General features: G+C 45.6%; 1 protein-coding gene across 1 annotated transcript in view; it reads left to right on the top strand.

The window, feature by feature from the left end:
* PLXND1 (plexin D1) overlaps nt 1-22,973 on the top strand; it is a 313,125-nt gene that overhangs the window by 99,598 nt on the left and 190,554 nt on the right. Inside the window, exons 3-7 of the mRNA XM_086939243.1 lie at nt 7,632-7,763; nt 10,553-10,653; nt 13,471-13,600; nt 16,767-16,944; nt 21,863-21,971. Of these exons, the coding sequence (XP_086795369.1) occupies nt 7,632-7,763; nt 10,553-10,653; nt 13,471-13,600; nt 16,767-16,944; nt 21,863-21,971 (650 nt within the window). The remainder of the gene's footprint in view (nt 1-7,631; nt 7,764-10,552; nt 10,654-13,470; nt 13,601-16,766; nt 16,945-21,862; nt 21,972-22,973) is intronic.

The following is a 22,973-nucleotide window of genomic DNA, read 5'->3' as shown; positions in this document are numbered from 1 at the left end:
CTTTATTCGCAGCTGTTTTGACATCAAGTATAACAGTACATCAAATATTCCTAGTGCTACAGCCGGGTTTTATATTTTCACCCCAACTCAAACCTCTATCTCTTATAGCAGTGATAATCATACAATACCTCGCAACGTTACATAAACATTTGTCTCGTAGTGTCACGATATTCATTTCACGAGGTAATGTGATATGATCAACCAAACAACCCCCCGTCCGCCCACCTCCCCCCACCCTCTCTCATCCTGAAACTGGTCGTCTCCTGGCCGTCCATCAAGGACAATCATCTAAGGGAAAGTTGAAAGTGGGTCTCTTCCCGGCAAGCATAGGTGCCTGGTCACCTATGGATGATCGTGTTTTAAGCTTGTTTCTGATGGACTAGAGCTAGGGGCTGCGGTGCGCAGACAGTGGGACTGAAAGACAAGGGAGACCTGTCTCTGGGGTGAGGGAATACCAGCACAAATTATACTGCCTAGAAAGAAAACCAGACATGATGGCCGGGGGCATAACAGCAGAATAATACCCACCATGGATGGGGGTGCTGTAAGGGTGGCCTCTCCATCCATGCTAGGGACATTAGGAAGGGTATCAGGGCAAAGAGTAAGCGAGGCCCTGAGACAATGGGTGATCTCTCCATCCATGTGTGAGACATCAAAGAGGGTATCAATGCAAGAATACGCAAGTCCCTGCAACAATGGGTGGTCTCTCCATCCATGTGTGAGACATCGAAAAAGGTATCAGTGCAAGAATTCGCAAGTCCCTGCGACAATGGGTGATCTCTTCAACCATGTGTGAGACATCGAAAAAGGTATCAGTGTAAGAATACGCAAGTCCCTGCGACAAGGGGGGATTTCTCCATCCATGCGTGAGACATCAAAGAGGGTATCAATGCAAGAATACGCAAGTCCCTGCTACAATGGGTGGTCTCTCCATCCATGTGTGAGACCTCGAAAAGGACATCAGTACAAGAATACGCAAGTCCCTGCTACAATAGGTGGTCTCTCCATCCATGTGTGAGACCTCGAAAAGGACATCAGTGCAAGAATACGCAAGTCCCTGCGACAATGGGTGGTTTATCCATCCATGTGTGAGACCTCGAAAAGGACATCAGTGCAAGAATACGCAAGTCCCTCCGACAATGGGTGGTTTATCCATCCATGTGTGAGACATCGAGAAGGGAATCAGTGCAAGAATACGCAAGTCCCTGCGACAATGGGTGGTTTATCCATCCATGTGTGAGACATCGAGAAGGGAATCAGTGCAAGAATACGCAAGTCCCTGCAACATTGGGTGGTTTATCCATCCATGTGTGAGACATCGAGAAGGGAATCAGTGCAAGAATACGCAAGTCCCTGCGACAATGGGTGGTTTATCCATCCATGTGTGAGACATCGAGAAGGGAATCAGTGCAAGAATACGCAAGTCCCTGCGACAATGGGTGGTTTATCCATCCATGTGTGAGACATCGAGAAGGGAATCAGTGCAAGAATACGCAAGTCCCTGCGACAATGGGTGGTTTATCCATCCTCTACCTCAATGTGTGAGACATTGAGAAGGGTATCGGGGAAAAGAATACTTAAGGCTGTGAGACACCATAAGGCCCTTAAAAGCCCAGAGGCATAATGAAGGCAGAGACTGCCTGGACCAGAAAACCTTGACACTAAATATATACCATATTCAATAAAGAGCACGCGCCCTTCTTCACTTCTTTGACACTAAATATATACATTGCACCTGAAGGGTATACCAAAACATTGCAAACAATCCAGCTCTGGCATCGGCGTGTTTAATTCGCCCTAAAAAGCATGACTCAACCTTGCTACTTCATATTTTTTCTAGCTTTCTTCATAAAGCGCTTCATATTTCCGATGCGGAGCCGAGGCGCTTTGGAGGACTGTATTAAGGTGCATAGAAGCCCTGCTGTTGTTTCACAGGGAGAAGAACCTCTGGGGTCGCTTACATCAGGCCTGCGCGGTGGGAGATTTGGCCTGGGGGGGTTTTAATGCGCCCTTGGATGTGGGAGATAACAGGGTGTGTCTGTGACACGTGGCGCCTTCCATCTAGGACAGGCTTCACAGCTCCACTCCCGGCGTCGGGGACAAAGAGCAGTGTTATCTGCCGAATGTCCATTAGAGCTGGGTTGTTCAGAGGAGTAATTCACTTAGGTTTTGATAACTGAATTTTGCAAGGCGGCCCTTTCCCCTTGGGGTGTCCCTGCTGTTTGCACGGCGCACCACTTCGACTCAGAAGCCTTAATTGCTAGTATCTTTGTTTCTGGCGGTCAAGGGTATAGGACAAGTTGAGGGAAGCCTTTCTAGCGCTATACCAGGCAAGCATAACACATTGACAGTCACCAGCATCAACAATAGCAAATACAATTAGACTTCCTCGGCTGGTTTCGAAGAGTGTTGCGATGGTGGGCCTTCGTCTGTTTTCTGTTTCTATTCCCTGCCTAATGAGGATCTCACTATACAAAACAAGTTTGTGCTTTTGTTTTGTTGTTTGTTGGAAAATAAATGAGAGATTCCCTACTTTAAAAAAGATTTGCATAGCGCTGTATTGCCATTAGTATGTCCTCGCGGCTCTGATGTTTGGGGCCCTCCTCCCCCAGGGCCTGTATTACACATAGGGCGCACTTTCTCTGTTTGCGACATAGTGCACTTTTCAAAAGTTGCTCAGGGAGCGGTTACCTCCTCGCCCAGGGCCTGTATTACACATAGGGTGCACTTTCTCTGTTTGCAACATAATGCACTTTTCAAAAGCTGCTCACAGTGCGTTTACCTCCTCGCCCAGGGCCTGTATTACACATAGGGCGCACTTTCTCTGTTTGCGACATAATGCACTTTTCAAAAGTTGCTCACGGTGCGGTTACCTCCTCGCCCAGGGCCTGTATTACACATAGGGCGCACTTTCTCTGTTTGCGACATAATGCACTTTTCAAAAGTTGCTCACGGTGCGGTTACCTCCTCGCCCAGGGCCTGTATTACACATAGGGCGCACTTTCTCTGTTTGCGACATAATGCACTTTTCAAAAGTTGCTCACGGTGCGGGTACCTCCTCGCCCAGGGCCTGTATTACACATAGGGTGCACTTTCTCTGTTTGCAACATAGTGCACTTTTCAAAAGTTGCTCACGGTGCGGTTACCTCCTCGCCCAGGGCCTGTATTACACATAGGGCGCACTTTCTCTGTTTGCGACATAATGCACTTTTCAAAAGTTGCTCACGGTGCGGTTACCTCCTCCCCCAGGGCCTGTATTACACATAGGGCGCACTTTCTCTGTTTGCGACATAGTGCACTTTTCAAAAGTTGCTCAGGGAGCGGTTACCTCCTCGCCCAGGGCCTGTATTACACATAGGGTGCACTTTCTCTGTTTGCAACATAATGCACTTTTCAAAAGCTGCTCACAGTGCGTTTACCTCCTCGCCCAGGGCCTGTATTACACATAGGGCGCACTTTCTCTGTTTGCGACATAATGCACTTTTCAAAAGTTGCTCACGGTGCGGTTACCTCCTCGCCCAGGGCCTGTATTACACATAGGGCGCACTTTCTCTGTTTGCGACATAATGCACTTTTCAAAAGTTGCTCACGGTGCGGTTACCTCCTCGCCCAGGGCCTGTATTACACATAGGGCGCACTTTCTCTGTTTGCGACATAATGCACTTTTCAAAAGTTGCTCACGGTGCGGGTACCTCCTCGCCCAGGGCCTGTATTACACATAGGGTGCACTTTCTCTGTTTGCAACATAGTGCACTTTTCAAAAGTTGCTCACGGTGCGGTTACCTCCTCGCCCAGGGCCTGTATTACACATAGGGCGCACTTTCTCTCTTTGCGACATAATGCACTTTTCAAAAGTTGCTCACGGTGCGGGTACCTCCTCGCCCAGGGCCTGTATTACACATAGGGTGCACTTTCTCTGTTTGCAACATAGTGCACTTTTCAAAAGTTGCTCAGGGTGCGGTTACCTCCTCGCCCAGGGCCTGTATTACACATAGGGTGCACTTTCTCTGTTTGCAACATAGTGCACTTTTCAAAAGTTGCTCAGGGTGCGGTTACCTCCTCGCCCAGGGCCTGTATTACACATAGGGCGCACTTTCTCTGTTTGCAACATAGTGCACTTTTCAAAAGTTGCTCAGGGTGCGGATACCTCCTCGCCCAGGGCCTGTATTACACATAGGGCGCACTTTCTCTGTTTGCAACATAGTGCACTTTTCAAAAGTTGCTCAGGGTGCGGTTACCTCCTCGCCCAGGGCCTGTATTACACATAGGGCGCACTTTCTCTGTTTGCAACATAGTGCACTTTTCAAAAGTTGCTCAGGGTACAGGCCATGATAGTGCACCTATTCCAATAAGTGCTGCGCCCCCAGGGTAGCCGCGAACACAGTGAAACACAGAGCGGGCTAATGCAGGAATACCACACGTTTCCCCCATTCCAAGATGAAGATTTTGGAGTATTCTGGGTTTTCCTCCACACAAATTCATCCAGGTTGCACCTGGCAGCCTCAGTGCAGCTAAATACCCCTGAGATGCGGTAATTTCTGCGTATATCACAATCTCATTTTGGGCAACGCGCACTTACGCTTTAATAGGATTCGATAATGAAGACATTAGAGGGACTTTTCAATATCCACCAAGTCTCCCGCCTCTTGCTCATCCCCTGGAAACTTCCATATCCCCGGCTCCTTTTTCCCCAAACCTATGTCTGCGGAATGGATTTTCTGCAGTTATAGTTCCATCTGCGCCCTAAGACATTCGCTGCTCCTGATTCTAAGAAACAAGGTGCCTCATTTATGAGAAATGACGCATCGCTGCGTGAAAGCAGCGATGCGTCACTTCTCAGTGTGCACTCCTTGCGACATTCCTGATGCGTCATATTTAATGTATGACGCATCATGTTGCAAGGAGTTACAGATACGTCAGTATTTCTGACGTATCTGTAAGCGCAAAAGTCACGCATTGCTGGAGTGTGTCACAAAAGTGACGCAACTCCAACAATGCGTCCTTTCACATGGGACAAGCCCCATGTCAAAGGGCCTGCGTCAGTCTTACGCCTGGTGAGGCAGGCGCAAGATTTTGACGCAACGGCGTCCTAAAAGTGACGCAGTGAAATCTCAAAGATTTCACTGCGTCACTTCTACGACCCTTCCTTGCGTCAATACGCCCCCCTTGCATACATTATACCTGGCGCAGGTATAATGTGGCGCAGTGGTTTACAAAGTGACACATCTACCTGGATGCATCACTTTGTAAATATGGCGCAACAAGGCGCATTTTTTACGCCACTGGTGCATCACAAAAAGTGACGCACCGGCGGCGTAAAAGTGACGCACAGCCTCATAAATGAGGCCCAAGATCTTCACGGCGGCGGAAGTCCACAAATTGGGCTTTAAGTACTGGTGGTTCTATTGCAACAAAAAGCATGCGATTGAGGAGAAACCCCCTAGATGCTTGTTTTCTGTTCAGGGAAGACCTGGCTTGGTAGTTTGGGCTGGTTTGTTCCCATGAGGTACAGGGTCAAGACTGATTTGCATATAGCTGGGTCTAAACTGAGGTAGGGAAGTGAGCTAAAGAACGATGATGGATTCAACCCAGATCTGTGACTAGTGGGGTGAGTGTCTGGAAAGTTTCACGCTCCGTCCATCATCCCCTTGTGTTTGCCTATCTATCAATACCATTGTGCGAGTTGTGAAATTCTTTCCGTACCAAGGCTTTGGCAATCAATTATGATTTGAGATTAGAAGAGGTGTGAAAGAGGCGATACCCTTTTCTTTGGAATTTCCAATGGAATATATCAATGCTGTGTGTGGTCATAAACCATTGCTGGGTTACCGACCCCTGTCCAGAATTATGCAGCAATGCAGGACTAAATCATGCAGCAGGTTGACAAAATTCTGCATTAAAAAAGGCAAATTATGCAATAGAAAGCAGCGATATATCACTTGATAATATGCCCCTGAGAATTTTCTCCCCAGGGTGTGGTGGTCATTTTGTTTTCTGTTGACTACCACCAGGCGTTTCCTGATGATCCTGAACAGAAACAAAGTCCATCGGGCGGCTGGTGTTGGGCTTCCTCGGACAGAGCCTCCGAGGCACCGCTAGCAGAAACATGATGTGGTAACAGAACTCTAACCAGAGCTGGCGACCATCAGTTTTGGAGACTTAGGGGCATGCCAAGGGCATATCGCTGCTTTAGCTGGAATTTTTCCCGCTAAAGCAGCGATAATTTTATCGCCCTATTACCTAGCTGTCGCTAACACCAGTTAGCGACAGCTAGTAGGAGATAGCAATCATCTTGGGGCCCACTTTGCATGTCAGCGATATTTATCGCTAATGACATGCAAAGTGGGCGTGCCAAGATGTTAACGACTGGAAACAGTCGCTAACATCGCTATCTCCTTTTACCTACTTTTGGAAATATTCGCGCTAAGCGCGAATATCTCCCAAAGCTAACGCCTGCCCAGAGCAGTTCTTAGCCATGTTATCCAATGGTAGGTGGATAACATGCTAAAAGCATTAGCTCGGTAATGCATGAATATCGCGGACTTTTCAGCGATATTCATGCATTTCGGCCGATTTTCATCGCTTTTGAGATAAACCTTGAGAATAGCAAGGTTTATCTGTGATAAAAATCGGCGGAGCTCGGTGATAATAATATTGCCGCTAACCGTGTTAAGCGATAATTATCGCTTAATCTTGGTAATATGCCCCTGGGATCTCCACCTCACTTGTGGCAGAGTACCTCTTCTGCCAAACTCTAAACCAGCCCATAGTTTCCAAATTTCAATCCTAGTCCTATTTCTAGAATGTTTGCTGATTTGGGAGAATGGGTGTGGTCGACCCTAGAGGGAATTAAAGTTGTACCACTATCTAAAATGTCAAATATTCTGGCTTTTTACTCTAGGTTTAGCATTCGTCAAATTCGGTGCATTTCAAGGGCTCTCTTACAAACTGCGCACTTCTAAAGCTCACAACTGCTATGTTTTAGTTCCAGTTATTAATGTAGAGAGCTATTTTCTCCTTTGGGCATGTGATTTATGTTGTCGTTTATGTAAAATACTTTTTAAAGCATTCAAGGGAGTTCCACATGTATACAAAAGGTGCCAACATTTGTCATCCAAGTTTAATGAGTATTTATTTGTTTAGCAGTTTTTGAGCTAGCCAATAATAAAAAGTTTATAGCAAGGCTTGAATTGGAAAGAGCTCTTTTGAGACCACACTGGTAACTGCTTCCGCCCTCTCGAACCCTTGTTTGAACTTCACAAATCATCGAAAAGTCTCAGAGTGACCAAAATACATTTTCAGAGAATCAGCTGGAGGGGAGCCAGATCTAAAAGCTTTCCAAAATGTCCTCTTCCTATGACAGTTTGTGTACTAATAATAATAAATAAATATGACTGCTGTTGCAAAAGACAGAGAGAGTAGGGCCAAGAGAAAGAGCGGAACTGGAATACAAACAGAAGAGCAGAGAAAGAGGTGGTATGAGAAAAAGAGAGTGATGGGAAGAATGAGGAAAGGAAAAACGAGATAGGAGCAGCCAGAGAAAAGTTAGTAAGTGAAATGTTCAATTGCCTTTATACAGCTGCCAGCAAACTCTATTTTTGGTCTCATTTTGGTCTCCTCTTATTCAACAGATCAACTTGAATCACAATATGTCGGTTGTGAACACCAAGCCCATCCCCGTGGCCCCAGGACAGCCGGTCCATCATGTCATGCAGTTTGATCCCTCGGATTCCAACTACCTCTACATGATGACATCACATCAGGTATGGACCCCCTTGTATGGACCCCAGTGTATGGACCCAAGTGTCTTGGAATTTGCCCACAGCTATTCGTGGTGTTTAGCCAACCATGGTCCAGTGAAGGCCCGATGAATTGTAACCCTAATTCTACAACTATGAAACTAAACCTTAACGCTGAATTGAAACAAAAATCTTAAACTGAACTATAACCCTAAACCAAAATCCATTCGGTGTATTCTTGAACCTTAAACCTATTGATAATTTAATAACTCCAACCCAAAGCTCTCACTGTTTAATCTACACCTACATAACTATACAACTCAGGACCTAATCCGTACCCATAAACCTATAATCCAAATCCAACCTTTACTCTAATTGTATCTCTAAATTTATAACCACAAACCTACACTTCAACCCTAAACCAATAACCCATTACTCCTAAGCTTAACTGTAACCATGACCTAATATGCTTTAAGTGAACATGTTACTTTGCATCATTACCTCACGCCTTAAAGCTATTAAAAGCTCTGTAACACTGAACCTAATTCACAACCCGAAGTCTACAAGCCAGTTCCAAAACTCAGCTTAATTTTAGCTGTTCCTTTATAACCATAAATCTAAACTCTAACCCGAAGCTTAAAATAAATACCCAAAACCAAACATGCATCCTTAACTCTAAACTGGAAACATAATCCTACAACCTAAATATTGCTATATGCTTGACAGGCTGGGCTATAGTCTACAAGGTTGGGCCATGTTGAGTTCGGCAGGCCCTGCCTTGCAATGGTTTCTGTACGACAGAGAGCGTTAGCAATGGATCTACCAGCCCTTATCACTGCAGGCCCAGGATGTTCTTCCATTGGGTGTATCGGGCTTGGTTAACAAGGCTGTGGTTTGCATTGTTTTTTTAATAACTGAGATGGTGTCTGTGCGGCAAGTGTTGACCATGGACATGCCAATCCTTGGCTCTCCAGTCCTGGATGTTCCTCTAATGGGTGTATCAGGCTTGGTCTAGCAGGCTCTGGTTTGCATTGTTTTGTGCATAACTGAGACAGTGTCTGTGTGGAGAATGCGGGCCATGGAAATTTCAACCCTTGTCGCTGCAGTCCCAGGATTTTCCTCTAGGGGGCGTATCAGGCTTGGTCTAGCAGGTTCTGGTTTGCACTGCTTTTTGAATAAATGAAATGGTGTCTGTGCGGAAAGTGTTGGCCATGGACATATCTACCCTTGTTGCTGCAGTCCCAGGATGTTCCTCTAGCGGGTGTATCAGACTTGGTCTAACAGGCTCTGGTTTGTATTGTTTTTTGAATAACTGAGATGATGGTGTCTGTCCTGAGAGTTTTGGCCTTGAACATATCAACCCTTGTTGCTGCAGTCCCAGGATGTTCCTCTAGCGGGTGTATCAGGCTTGGCCTAGCAGGCTCTGGTTTGCATTGTTTTGTGCATAACTGAGACCGTGTCTGTGTGGAGAGTGGTGGCCATGGATGGACATATCTACCCTTGTTGCTCCAGTCCCAGGATGTTCCTCTAGTGGGTGTATCAGGCCTGGCCTAGCAGGCTCTGGTTTGCATTGTTTTGTGCATAACTGAGACCGTGTCTGTGTGGAGAATGTGGGCCATGGATGGACATATCTACCCTTGTTGCTCCAGTCCCAGGATGTTCCTCTAGTGGGTGTATCAGGCCTGGCCTAGCAGGCTCTGGTTTGCATTGTTTTGTGCATAACTGAGACCGTGTCTGTGTGGAGAATGTGGGCCATGGATGGACATATCTACCCTTGTTGCTCCAGTCCCAGGATGTTCCTCTAGTGGGTGTATCAGGCCTGGCCTAGCAGGCTCTGGTTTGCATTGTTTTGTGCATAACTGAGACCGTGTCTGTGTGGAGAGTGGTGGCCATGGATGGACATATCTACCCTTGTTGCTCCAGTCCCAGGATGTTCCTCTAGCGGGTGTATCAGACTTGGTCTAACAGGCTCTGGTTTGTATTGTTTTTTGAATAACTGAGATGATGGTGTCTGTCCTGAGAGTTTTGGCCTTGAACATATCAACCCTTGTTGCTGCAGTCCCAGGATGTTCCTCTAGCGGGTGAGACTGTGTCTGTGTGGTGAGTGGTGGCCATGGATGGACATTTCAACTCTTGGTGCTCCAGTCCCGGATGTTCCTCTAGTGGGTGTATCAGGCTTGGTCTAACAGGCTCTGGTTTGCATTGTTTTGTGCATAACTGAGACCGTGTCTGTGTGGAGAATGTGGGCCATGGACATTTCAACCCTTGTCGCTGCAGTCCCAGGATGTTCCTCTAGCGGGTGTATCAAACTTGGTCTAGCAGGCTCTGGTTTGCATTGTTTTTTGTATAACTGAGATGATGGTGTCTGTCCTGAGAGTGTTGGCCTTGAACATATCAACCCTAGTTGCTGCAGTCCCAGGATGTTCCTCTAGTGGGTGTATCAGGCTTGGCCTAGCAGGCTCTGGTTTGCATTGTTTTGTGCATAACTGAGACCGTGTCTGTGTGGAGAGTGGTGGCCATGGATGGACATATCTACCCTTGTTGCTCCAGTCCCAGGATGTTCCTCTAGCGGGTGTATCAGGCTTGGCCTAGCAGGCTCTGGTTTGCATTGTTTTTTGAATTACTGAGATGGTGTCCATGCGGAGAGTGTGGGCCATGGACATATCTACCCTTGTTGCTGCAGTCCAAGGATGTTCGGAGAGTGTTGGCCATCATCAGATCTGCCTCTGCTTCTTCAATCCGTGAATCAAGTGTCTTCCTTCCCAGCTCTGCTCTTGGGACAGTGGGTCTTACTGTGCTGTTCTGACTTACAGATGAGCCGTGTGAAAGTGGCAGACTGTGCGAAGCACTCCACCTGCTCTGAGTGCTTGGAAGCGGCAGACGCCCACTGCGGATGGTGCACCCTGGAGGCGAGGTTTGTCCCTTTTTCAATAACATTTTGTCAGTTCTCTCCCATTACGCAGTATAAATCTTGAAGCTGGTCCATGATGATCAACATCAGAGGTGAATTTCCCAGCCTGTGTCATTGGTCCAAATAGAGAAGCCTGACACCTATGTGCCAAAGTCTGCCTGGTAGGGAAAAGCTTAATCCGTTCGCTGCGGGTTTTGGCCAACGGCCGTCGCGAGCACTACCTCCGTAGAGCTGCGCACGTCCGTTGGCCGACGCGGCCCGCCAGCTTAATTGAACGTTCCACACTGGCACGGAATGTTCGAAGCAGTTAAGGCGTTAAAGTGCAAGGCCCGAGGGCCTATTTCCTGAGTTGCTCTCTTTCTTGCAACTTACTTCCTTCTTCTTTGAGGGCTCTAGTACTCAGGAATCGTCCAGCATCTGAAACTACAAGTTGACCACATCACACCGGTGTTGTGTTATTACTTTTTGTAATTTAAAAAAAAACTTCTTTTGCTTAAATATTTCCAGGAGAAAAAAAGAGCACATGCAAAAGGGCTTGTCAATGTCTTTCTCTGAGTGGCCATATTTCCCTCTGTAGAAACCCTTTGCCCTGCACGTTCACTAATTTTGGGGATGTCGCTTTTCCCTTTTTTTGGCACTGAAAGGGATTTTTTTCTGTTCTTGTTTGGGGGTAAATCTCTGACTGTTTCCAAGGCGAGAAGGATTTGGGGAGGAGTTTATGAAAACCAACAAATGCACCATGTGCATGAAACTTCCAGGGCAGTGTACCCCAGAAATGGCCACCACCGTCCCGCAGGAGGAGAGTGACTGACAAGGAAACATACGTATGAGCAAATCTGTCTACAAGCCTCAAAAGAAGGCATTTGTGCGTGCAAGTGGCACGACAAATAACTTTGAGTCCAGAGTGCTCTCCGCAAAGGGTTATCTACAACAGCGGCTGCTCCTCCGTTACGGCGGAAGAGCGTCGCTCCCCCTCCCAGCAGCTAACAAAAATGAAAAATAAAATGATAATGAGCCCTTGTTTATCATCGTTTTTTATTTTTGCTCTCATAGCAGAGGCTTGGGGCAGGGCCAGAGGGATGACAGGCACTGGTGGGATAGGTTTGCCCTAGTATCGGTGCACAGGCCGGTTTGACTGTCTGTCTCAGGATGGCCAAACCGACATGCGCATTGAAGCTCTCTCCTAAGCAAGCTGCGTTGCCGGGTGATGCAGCCATGCGATTGGTAATTGTGTTTTTTTGTTTTTCTTACTTTGTATCATCATCCACTTCCTGCCACTCTATTGAGACACTGGCCGCTACAGGGTCGGACTGACGGTAGCAGGCACCAGGCATTTCCTCGGTGGGCCGCCAGGGTGGGGGTGGTTTTGGGCCCCTATGGGACGTTTTTTGTTACCAGGGACCGGCAATATTGGCCCCCTGTAACAAAATCGTCCGAAACCGGCTCTCGCAATCTGCTCGGCCAGACCCCCCAGAGAGGGGCCTCCCGAGCAGTTTCCCAGGGTCGGTTCCTGTTCCCAGTCCGGCCCTGCCGCTATTGATCTGGAAATGGGTCCTCTTCCTTAAAATTTTACTTTAATTGTCGGTTGTGCTCCTTGTTTTGTTTTTAATTCCTTGTGTTGCACGGCATCCTGGTGTTTTGCTAAATTGATTGGGCAAGATCGTGCAAAGCCATTTGCACGTGTAAGTGTGATTTCGTTTACGAGTACAAGAATTCACAATAGGTGAGCTTTCACTCGTAAATCGATCTACTCATGCTCAGTAATTATTATTATTATTAAGTAATTTTCTAGAGCACACAGCTGCCCCAGCAAAGGGGCGTCCCAGCGCTTGAAGGTGTAAAATTGTGCAGGAGCAAATAGTGGTCCAGGGCCAGGAGTAGGAGTACTGGGGAGGGCAGTAGTGGAAAGTTTGGGACTACCAACAGAGTTAGCAGATATTCACATTCTCACCCTGGAAACTGTCAGATTTCCTTCAGTTCAGGGGATGAGCAGCTCACTTTGAAGAGTGTGAAAAGGAAGGAAGCACCTCCAGAATTATGCGGGTATCGGGGAAGAGGGTTCACCATGGGAAACACACTTTCACTGTGGAGAATAAAAAAGTGCTATTGCACCAATGCAATGGTATTTCCCCGGGAACAGTTATACACTGTGTACAAGTGCACATGTGGAAAGCACTTTGCATAGCTGCATGTGCTAATGCACACATGTTTTTCAGGAGTACAGCCACGCACGACTGGCACAGGTAAGACCAGTGGGCGGGGAAAGACGGGTTGGTGGGGAAGTTGGCAGATGACGGGATAGGTAAAATGAAATTAAATAAATAAAGGCAAGTGGATTTTGAATTTTATTGAATTTTGCCTGTACTGCCGCCTGTCGACTTCCCTCCCCCCACCCAGCCACGCCCGCCCCACCTCTCTCACCTGTGCTGGCTGCGCCTGGGTACAGATGCAAATCATCAATGTTTTCCTGGCATACTCTTGGAAACCTCTTTTTGAGTTCCTTAAATTCAGGAATTTCACCATTGCAAGGCTGAAAACCAGATTTACTTTGTGAATCGGCCCCAAGGCTTACCTCTGTGATTTTAGAAAAGCCCTCTGATCATGTGTGCATGCTTAAATGCAATAAAACTAAATGAGGAGCCATATAACACTTAGGGGAAATGATGTCATACATGGAGAGCTCGTGACGTGGATGTAAAGTGGTGCTCAAGGGTCTTTAATTTCCCACCCATTTCTGAATGCTTCCTTATTGGTGCTCTTTTCAGTCCTTTCATTGAACCCCTCTCGCCCCTCATTCACCAGTGCTCTCCTATCTTCTAGATGTTCCTTGCAGCAGGAGTGCCCCCGTTCCAGGGAGCCCATGTACTGGACTGGTATCAGCGAGGGACCGACACGCTGCCCGACACTGACCATCATTCCTGGTGAAATCAGCATAGACATGGAAAAGCCAGTAAGTGTGCCCCCTAAACGCATCCTTAGAGCTGCACCTGGACCGCCCCAGAGTCCTGCCTCTCATGTTTAAAACCCTCACTCTAGGACAGGATGTTTAATCAATATTTGTAAATATTTCCTGCTCTGGAGACAGTAGGATCAGCCCCTCCATGCAGGATGGCCATGTGATGACTTTCAAAACCTTGATCCTAATGCAATTTGCTATCAATTACTCTGCTTTATATTCGGTTGTCAATATGCTCTGATGCTCCACACAGGGTCGGACTTGGACAAAAAATAGGCCCAGGCACCAAAAGAAAAGCGCCCCTGTTAGCAAATCAGTTGGGGGTGGGGGCAGCAGAGAGGTTTGCCAGGGACGGTTACAGGGGGCCGATATAATACCGGAACCCGGTAACAAAAATGCCCCCCCCCCCCCCGGAGTCCAAACCTGTCCCCCACCCTGACAAACGCCCAGTGCCCACTACGGCCAGTCCGGCCCTGGACACGGGGTATGGGTATTTTGCAAGGTATGGGAGACTGCATGCATTTGTGTTTGCTGCAGGCAATGCTTATGGTAATGAAAGAGAACTCAACAGTTAAAACCGGCCCATCGGGTCATTAAACCAGCCCACACACTAATCTCAGCCCAGCCCAACAGGCACTGCCTCATTGCCCGATAGGCCAGTCTGACCTTGGCTGAACAGGTTATTTCAACAGTATACTTAGAACAGAGCAAAGTGCCCAATGCCAACACAGCTCAGCTATGTATTAAATGGCCGCCGTGGGGCTCCAGCATCACTTAACATTAACACAACCTCCTACCAAACATCTCACACAGAACTCTGTAAACCACTGCCTACTAACACATATGCACACCACCATACAGTGGTACACACTAGCACAGAACTCCGACCTACTTCTATCGGCTGCTTACCACACATATACAACCACAAGGCAATAAGCATGCAAAGGAACTAAGGAAATAGTAAAACCAAAGGGGATGATGGAGGGAGTGTTGAACATTGCAAGCACTCACCCCCAGTCACAGATCTGGGTATAATCCATCATTATTCTTTAGCTCACTCTGCCACCCCAGTTCAGACATGGACATATGCAAATCAGTCTGACCCTGTGCCTCATGGGCACGGTCCAGCCCAAACTGCCAAGCCATGTCTTCCCTGGACCGGAAACAAGCATCCTGGGACCGGTTTCTGGCTAATCAGCCGTCATCAGCCAGGAAATAGGTCATCAATGTCGCGCCACCACAGGTCTAAGGACAGCATCAAATATACAAGGGTTTCTGATCCCACCCATGTATGGCTCCCTAGTGCGAACCTCAAGGTGAACGGATCACTTACACTGGACTTTACCATTGAACCCTCTAGTCGCAGGGGACACATCTCTAATCTGAGACACTCCAAGTGTAAGAAAAGAAGGGGAAGTCTGGGAAAACATTCCAGCCTGGTAAGAATAGTCAGCAGAAGAGCAGCACCACGGTGAAAGGCAGAGGGCCTCAATGCACCTGGCAGCCAATCCCGGGTGGCAACTGGGTACCAGGCAAATACCTATTGTTCTCATGATTCCAAGCTTCAGACCTCACAATAGGGGATAATGAGGCACGGTCACTCTTCTGCCATCTTATCAGCTAGCGGTTTCTGCACATGCGCACACATCTCTGCTCTAACAGTTCAACTGTAAACCCATTGGACCAACATCAAACACTGAGACAGAATGTACTCAAGGTCTGAAACAACACATTGTTCTTGGTGGAAGTGAACAGTGGAGTTACATTAGTCTTAGCAGATGACATAAAATAAATTACAAACACTATGTATTGCATATAAGTTAATGACCTCTATCCCTGGTGCCTAGTGATATAACAGGCCTTCTCACTGCTCAGTCCGAATATATACCTTATTCACCTGGCCAAAGCAGGCCACAATCTACAATGAATTAGGCATTTCCTCCTCTTTTGGGTGCCAAGAAATATAATATTTTCATAGGACTCCTCTCATATATAATTCAAGGCTCAGTGACTGTGGCTAAGTGACTTCCTACAAATCATAAAGGCCCTGATTACAAGTTTTATGGTACTGGTGGAAATGCTGAATCCGTAAACACTGGTACTGTGTGGTAACACCCCATTAGTATTGTGCAAATACTAGTTAATCTGCATTGAATGAGCAATAACCAAGCAGATCCATATTTACTGGGTCAGATTGAGACAGAATCGCCAATTCCACCCAAATCAACGCACCCATTTTCCACCTGCTTTTAACAGGTGGTAAATAGGAGTGAGCGGGCAGCGCCAGGCACAGGATGAGTAGAGGGTGGTGAGGGTACAATGGAGCAGGGGAGGCTGAAGGCTAGCAAGGGGGGAGCATTGAATGCTGCCATCATGCCACAGAGGGGTCTCAGGCAGGACAGTTCTAGCAGCCCAATCCTCATGCGATTTTACTATCTGGATTGTCCAGTCAGTAAACCCAGGCCGGTCACGGGCGATAACACCAGACCAGTTGTGATCAGATGGAGCTGTGAGTGCCCTGGAGACACCGCATCATCTGACTTGTAATTGGGCCCAGAGTGCCAATCATTGTTGAATGACAACTCCTGCAGTGGGACCCAGAGCATTCATCTAATGGCAACTGCAGGGTCAGAATGGCCGATAGGGCAATTTGGCATTGCCAGAAGGGCTGGTCTGACAGTTCACTGAGTGGGCCGGTTTCTGGCTGTTTGTGGGTCTGTTTTGTGGTCTATTGTGTTGGATTTTATTGTTAATTTCCCTAATATTACCACAAACATTGCCAGCAGCAAGCACAGATGCATGCAGTCTCCCACATCTTGCAAAACCCCCATGCAAGATCTCTTTACAAGTTCAGAACTGCCTGATTTGCAAATTTGTGCTAATTTTTTAGCTATCCGATACGCTAATGGGGGCCACATTTATATTGGTGCCCTGGCCTATTTTCTGCCCTGGTATGACCCTAGACATCTGTATGCTGGTGGGTGGAATGAAACAAAGTTGCGTGGCTGGGAGCAGAAGACCTGGGTGGTTTCACCCTCTTCTAAAATGCCAAGAGATGACGGGCTCCCTCAAACTCCTGATCCGCGAGCCCCCATGAAATGGAAGAAGCGTATAGCATGGAACGTCTTCAGCATGCACTCTCAAATATTTTTTATTTTAGATCATTTTTATGCACATCAGTGGGAATATCCCGAATCTGAAAGGAATGCAGATGTCATGTGATTATGGAAGCAATACTATCACAGCGGTGGAAGATCACGTGTTCAACCATGGTCTGCAGGTGGCGACGTGTCGTGTGCTCCCACGGGAGAAGTACCCGGCGTTCCAGCCGAACCAAGGTAAGGAGTAGAGTGATGTGATGGGGGTTCTGAGTGCTGGGCAGGGGGCAAATGGAAGGATGGAGAGGAAGAGGATAAGATGACAAATTTTGGAATGGGCAACTTCAGTTAATCTGTTAGATTCTTCAGGTCCAATAATAATGGCTGGTGGTGTTTGCTGTTCTGGAACAGAAACCCTGAATTAAAATTATGCCTTTGTAGGGGTGCACTACACTTTATTGTTTGTGTTTTTCTAAAAATGGTTTATTCATTATTTTATGTATTTAATTGTTTGTTTGTTTGTTTGTTGGGAGCACTCTCAACAAACCTGCTGGTAAGTAAGGCAGTATTAAATAAAAAGAGACAGAAAGAGCAATAACAGAGGAGCAACGAGTGGTTAACAAAACAGTAGAGCCTTCAACTCCTTCTTAAAAGCCAATGATTAACCCTGAGTCCATCGGGTAGCGGGATATTGTTAGAGCGCCATGGCCCTAGCATGCGGAAGGCTGTGTTTACTCTATTCGTCCTCTACTAATACATAATCCGGACTAGGGCCTGCTGAGCTGGAACACGGATGTCTACAAGAGTGTAAAGTACAGGAAGTTCAGACTAGGAAACTGGCCCTCATTTGTTGTACAGGGAGTACAAAATAAGTGCTGTCTTTTGACACAACAATGCTTTTTCTCCAGCCTGGAAATAATAAACCCGCTCCATAGGAGAAGGTACGGTAGCATCTGTTTCCGTGTAAGCGATGTCGTATTTTCCTATAGATAGTGGCTAAAGTGCTTGTCTCCTGTGAGTCCCCTGCTGTCCTCATACAATAGAAGGCTGGAGTAGATGTCTCGCTGCAGCCATGTGTTGTTCCTCCAGTTGATGCCTGGATTCATTGCCTTGTTAGAGCCAGGCCTGGTCTTCAATCATAGACTTGAAGGTTGGAGTGGTGATCTCCTGTGCTCATACATCTGAAGGCTGGAGCTGTGGCCTCTTTTAAGCCTGGTGGAATCCTCATAAGCATGGATGAGGTAGTGGTTGCATCTTTTTCTAGAAAAAGCACAGTGAGTTCTTTGAGGTCACCGTTACATTGGTAGTGATCCCCTTTCCTTGTGCAATACAGAAATCATACACCAGGCTGAGAACATCCTGCGACAGGCTTGTGTTCCAAACTTTAGTGAGTGGCAGAGCTTCAGCCAATCCCTTTTTTGCAGTTTGTAAGTCCAAAAAGGCAAACACTTTCCAGATAGATGAACAAGCAAATCAAAAACTTCCATAGATTTTATTGTGTTTAAATCTCCAGATTGTGAGCATCAGAGGTGTTATGCAACTACCAGATGTCCATTTTTCCCCATTGATGCCTTTTGGAGCCCCTGTCTCCAAATCTGTGCCTGGGAGCTTCAAACAAATCCAGTTAAGTGCTTTACAGTCCTTTTGATCTCATGCTAGGGAGATATCACCTGCCACCTAACACAACCATTGAGCTAATACTTTTCGGTCAAAGTCTTTTACTTCCACAAGATTGGTCATGAACCTATTTAGACTTCCAAAAAAGTGGAATGACTTCAAAAATGCTAGTCATGGAATATTATGACTTCCTTTTCCAGAAATGTTAACAGAAGTTCGAGTGATGGGCACCCGAAGTATAAATCGTGATGTTTTGCTAGATGAAATTGATAGGGAATTAGGCAGTCTGGATCGACCAAACCTGTAAACATATCAGCCCACAATCAAACCAAGCACTCTAGTACTGCCTGTGTCCACCCCTAGTCTGTAAGCCAAAGTTGACAGAGGTGTGGCCCATCCTAACAACTTCTTAAAGAGCTAAGAGACCACATTTGCATTGAGGTGAGCTCTGATTCAATGGATGGATGTTTTTATTGTTCCGCCGCTGTGTGGTCATTTTTTTCAAACTCTGCCTAGTAGCTGGTTTAGCACTTTTAGTACACTGGTCTTCCCTTTTCTAGAAGAAAGTTATTAAGGAGGCCCCCTCTAAGTGGTTGTCAGGGACTGGGGGGAATGAGTGTAGAAAATATGGGGTGTCCCACGTTTACAGGTCCACGGGACCTGTTGTCTAATAAGACAGAACCGTATAAATATGAGTCTAGGGAAAACTAGTGCGGATTTGGCGACAAGTGTACAGTTGAGATACCTTGTAATAGTTATATATAGGTCATCAGAATTCATTAACAAACATGAACAAGCATGGAAAACATTAGAGAATATTGCTAGAAAAGGGTGACACTGAAGCAAACTGAATGCGAATACAAATAAGATTCTGGTAGAAAAAGATACGATTTTATTCTTTTGATAAAAATTCAAATTTAAAACATGTAGTGAAATTAAAAACAGCAGTAAAAACAATCATGAATAATACAAAACACAATATAAAAATAAAAAGGTCAATTGTATACAAGATTTCAAGAATCGAAGGTTTTTTTAGGTCGACGCGGCGTTTCGGTTTTTCTGCATGAGACACCTTCCTCAGGACCGATTCTTTATATAAATTTCTAATCTTTTGTTTCTGTTGTGTTCCACTATTATCAATTCAGTGGGGTAGTTTCAAAGCCTCAGTCTGTTACGTTCTGTTGGCCTTGGGTAAGATGTATTCAAGATAGATTATCTTTTTCTTTTGAATATTGGGCTATTTTATACTGTGCGAGGGAGCCACCGTTATGGTCTTCAATATAACAGTGTCGCCCGTTCTGCTCTTCGTGTGGAAATCGCATTTCCACATGAAGAGCAGAACGGGCGACGCTGTGACGAGGAGCAGGGAGGCCGTATCAATTCATAACGAGCACGGAGTATCTTTAAAACGGAAACAGGAGGACAATCTTCATAACTTCCTGGACCTGTCCCACATTAGGTGCAGCCTACTGCAGCGGTTTGCAACCATAACAAGTGGGTACTGCAATATTGAAGGCCATAACGGTGGCTCCCTTGCACAGTATGGAATAGCCCATTATTCAAAAGAAAAAGATAATCTATCTTGAATACATCTTACCCAAGGCCAACAGAACGTAACAGACTGAGGCTTTGAAACTACCCCACTGAATTGATAATAGTGGAACACAACAGAAACAAAAGATTAGAAATTTATATAAAGAATCGGTCCTGAGGAAGGTGTCTCATGCAAAAAAAACGAAACGTCGCGTCGACCTAAAAAAACCTTTGATTCTTGAAATCCTGTATACAATTGACCTTTTTATTTTTATATTGTGTTTTGTATTATTCATGATTGTTTTTACTGCTGTTTTTAATTTGACTACATGTTTTAAATTTGAATTTTTATCAAAAGAATAAAATCGTATCTTTTTCTACCAGAATCTTATTTGTATTCGCATTCAGTTTGCTTCAGTGTCACCCTTTTCTAGCAATATTCTCTAATGTTTTCCATGCTTGTTCATGTTTGTTAATGAATTCTGATGACCTATATATAACTATTACAAGGTATCTCAACTGTACACTTGTCGCCAAATCCGCACTAGTTTTCCCTAGACTCATATTTATACGGTTCTGTCTTATTAGACAACAGGTCCCGTGGACCTGTAAACGTGGGACACCCCATATTTTCTTCCCTTTTCTAGCTCACACAGATATTTACACTTGTTCGGTTTATGGTCTCAGATATGTTTGTCACAAGGCCTTTGTTGTACTGTGCTGGAAGTTATGATACATTATACAATTTTTATAAAGCACGTGTTGGCCAATTACTAGGCCTCCTCAGTGGTTTTCAGTGTAGAGCATGTATCTGGGGTTGCCGCTTTTCCCAGGAGGTTATCCGTGTAGAATGTCTGCAGCCAAGCCTTGAGCCAGTTGAGTGAGAATAGTCTTCTTTCGGGTGTTGAATATTCCATACGGTTGAGTTGAGGGAGTAGATCCTTCAACCTGATGAGGAAATCCATGAGGTGTACATGTACATTTAGGTGGTCTCTGCAGGGAACATCGCAAAGGGAGTACTCGTCTTATGATTCTCTATTAAATCAATCCAACGTTGGATTGATATAATAGAGAATCTCTTGCATTGGTTTTGGATTTACAGAGTTCATTATGTGGAAAAATATAACATGGAATTGTATAGACAACCCAAACAAATGCGTTTAATATATCTGTACACTAAAAAAGACCTGCACCACTAAATGAAAGTCAATAGAAAGATGCTAAATAAGCACGATATTTCTCAACAAGGTAATACTAAAGCAGTATCACTGGAAGAGTTTATGCCAGTAGAGATATTGGCCATATTAAGAGAAGCATTGCAGAACATCAATAGGAAGGTTCTCCGAGAGATGACATCCAAACAGATGATACCATAAGAGGTGATGAGAATAGTTGCGATACCCAGTTCACCGATGCCGAAACAGATGATACCCAATGAAGTGAAATTCCTTGAGATTATGCTTCAAAAACTGATAGTCTAAGAGGTGATGAGCATAGATGCCATGATTACAGTGGTCACCCAGGTAAGAGATACCCGAAAAGATGATACTCAGAGGGTTGATATTCATAGAAATGGTAGTTGTCAAGTGATATCCAAAGAAATGGTGAGCATAGTGACGCGATACCCAAAGAGAAGGTAGCCATAGAGGTGATATTCATAAAGACAATACCTAATCCAGTGATACCCAAAGACCTGATGAGCACAGAGGTCATGGGCACAGTGGTGTGACCCAGTGAAGCGATACCCAAAGAGGGCTACCCAGTGAAGGGATAGTCATTGAGATGTTAGCTGAACTAGCGGTACCAAAAGATGTGATGAGAATAGAGGCATTGTGGTGATACCCACGTAGGTGATATCCGAAAAGGGTACCCCAAGAGCAGAAGGCCATAGAGATGATGAGTGTAAATCTGGAACCCCGTTAAGCATTTCCCATAGAGGGTGAGACACTTGTACTGTAAGATTGGGCCATTGTCTCACAGCTGCAATGTCTCTCTATTTCCGCTGCAGATCATGTGACAGTTCGAACGTCCGTGAGGGTCAACGGCGTAAATATCATCTGGACAGACTTCATCATCTACGACTGCAAGAGAACTGGGGAAATGAACTCCAAAGCTGCGTAGGTTGTCACATGCACCTGTGATGCATGCAGGGGAGGATGCTACAGGGCAGGGGAGCTGCTGGTAACATATTATATAGCTCTTAACCTGTAGGCTTTATTCCTTCCAGCTGCTCTTGTTCCATAGCATCACCTAGTAATGATGCACTAGCAGAAAAGTAATGGTAAATTGAGTAGAGACAGCACAGGTGAAAAAGATGCCTAGACCCAACACACAATCTTGCGATGCCCAGCGGTCCTAACCCCATGACAGTGTAGGGTTGGAATATTATCAGGATTTTTTTATCACATTACTTGAGCGCTAACTTTGTAACACTTACTTATGTACAAGCAATTCTGACCAAAGAAACCCTTTGACTTAATGGAAATTGGCACCATCTTGAGATTTTTTTTATACTTTTACTCTTCAGACCTGACTTACCCTTCTTTCTGACCCCAGACACTCATGCATACCCTATCAGTAGAATGTAAATGCTAATGTTCCAACCCACTTGATCTCACCAACCCAGGCTGTTCACCTGGCACTAGTCTGGTCCTGGGGTGTATCATGCAGAGAAAACACCAGCCCCATCCCAATGTTTGCTCATCTGGAAAATGTTGGCTTGTTTCCTATGTACACAAATTGTACTCAGCCCCTGGGAAGCCTTGAGCTCTAAAGCTGCAAAAGCTGCCACCAGAAAGTCAATGTCAACATTTATAAGTGAAAATGAATGTCATATGTTTCTATAATAGTAGTTAAACTCATTGCGTCCTACTGAGACTACATAAAAAGGCTAAACGCAGCTGTAAATACAGAGCTTTGCTCCAAAAAAACACATCTTGGTAGTAAATTAGAGTTTGAATCAATGTCTTGCAAAATGCAGAAGCAATTCAAAAAAACTTCTCCAGTAATTCAGAGCCCCTTCAAACAATGCCTTATCTAAAGGTTCCTACTACAACTCAATCCAAGCCTAAATTGTCTAATAAAAATTGGCCCGGTAAACGAGAGCTAAATCAAAAATT

This window comes from Lissotriton vulgaris, chromosome 9 (genome assembly GCF_964263255.1).
Source record: "Lissotriton vulgaris chromosome 9, aLisVul1.2, whole genome shotgun sequence".
Lineage (NCBI taxonomy): Eukaryota > Metazoa > Chordata > Amphibia > Caudata > Salamandridae > Lissotriton > Lissotriton vulgaris.
The sequence above is the reverse complement of the archived record's forward strand: the minus strand, read 5'-3'. Positions and strand labels throughout refer to the sequence as shown.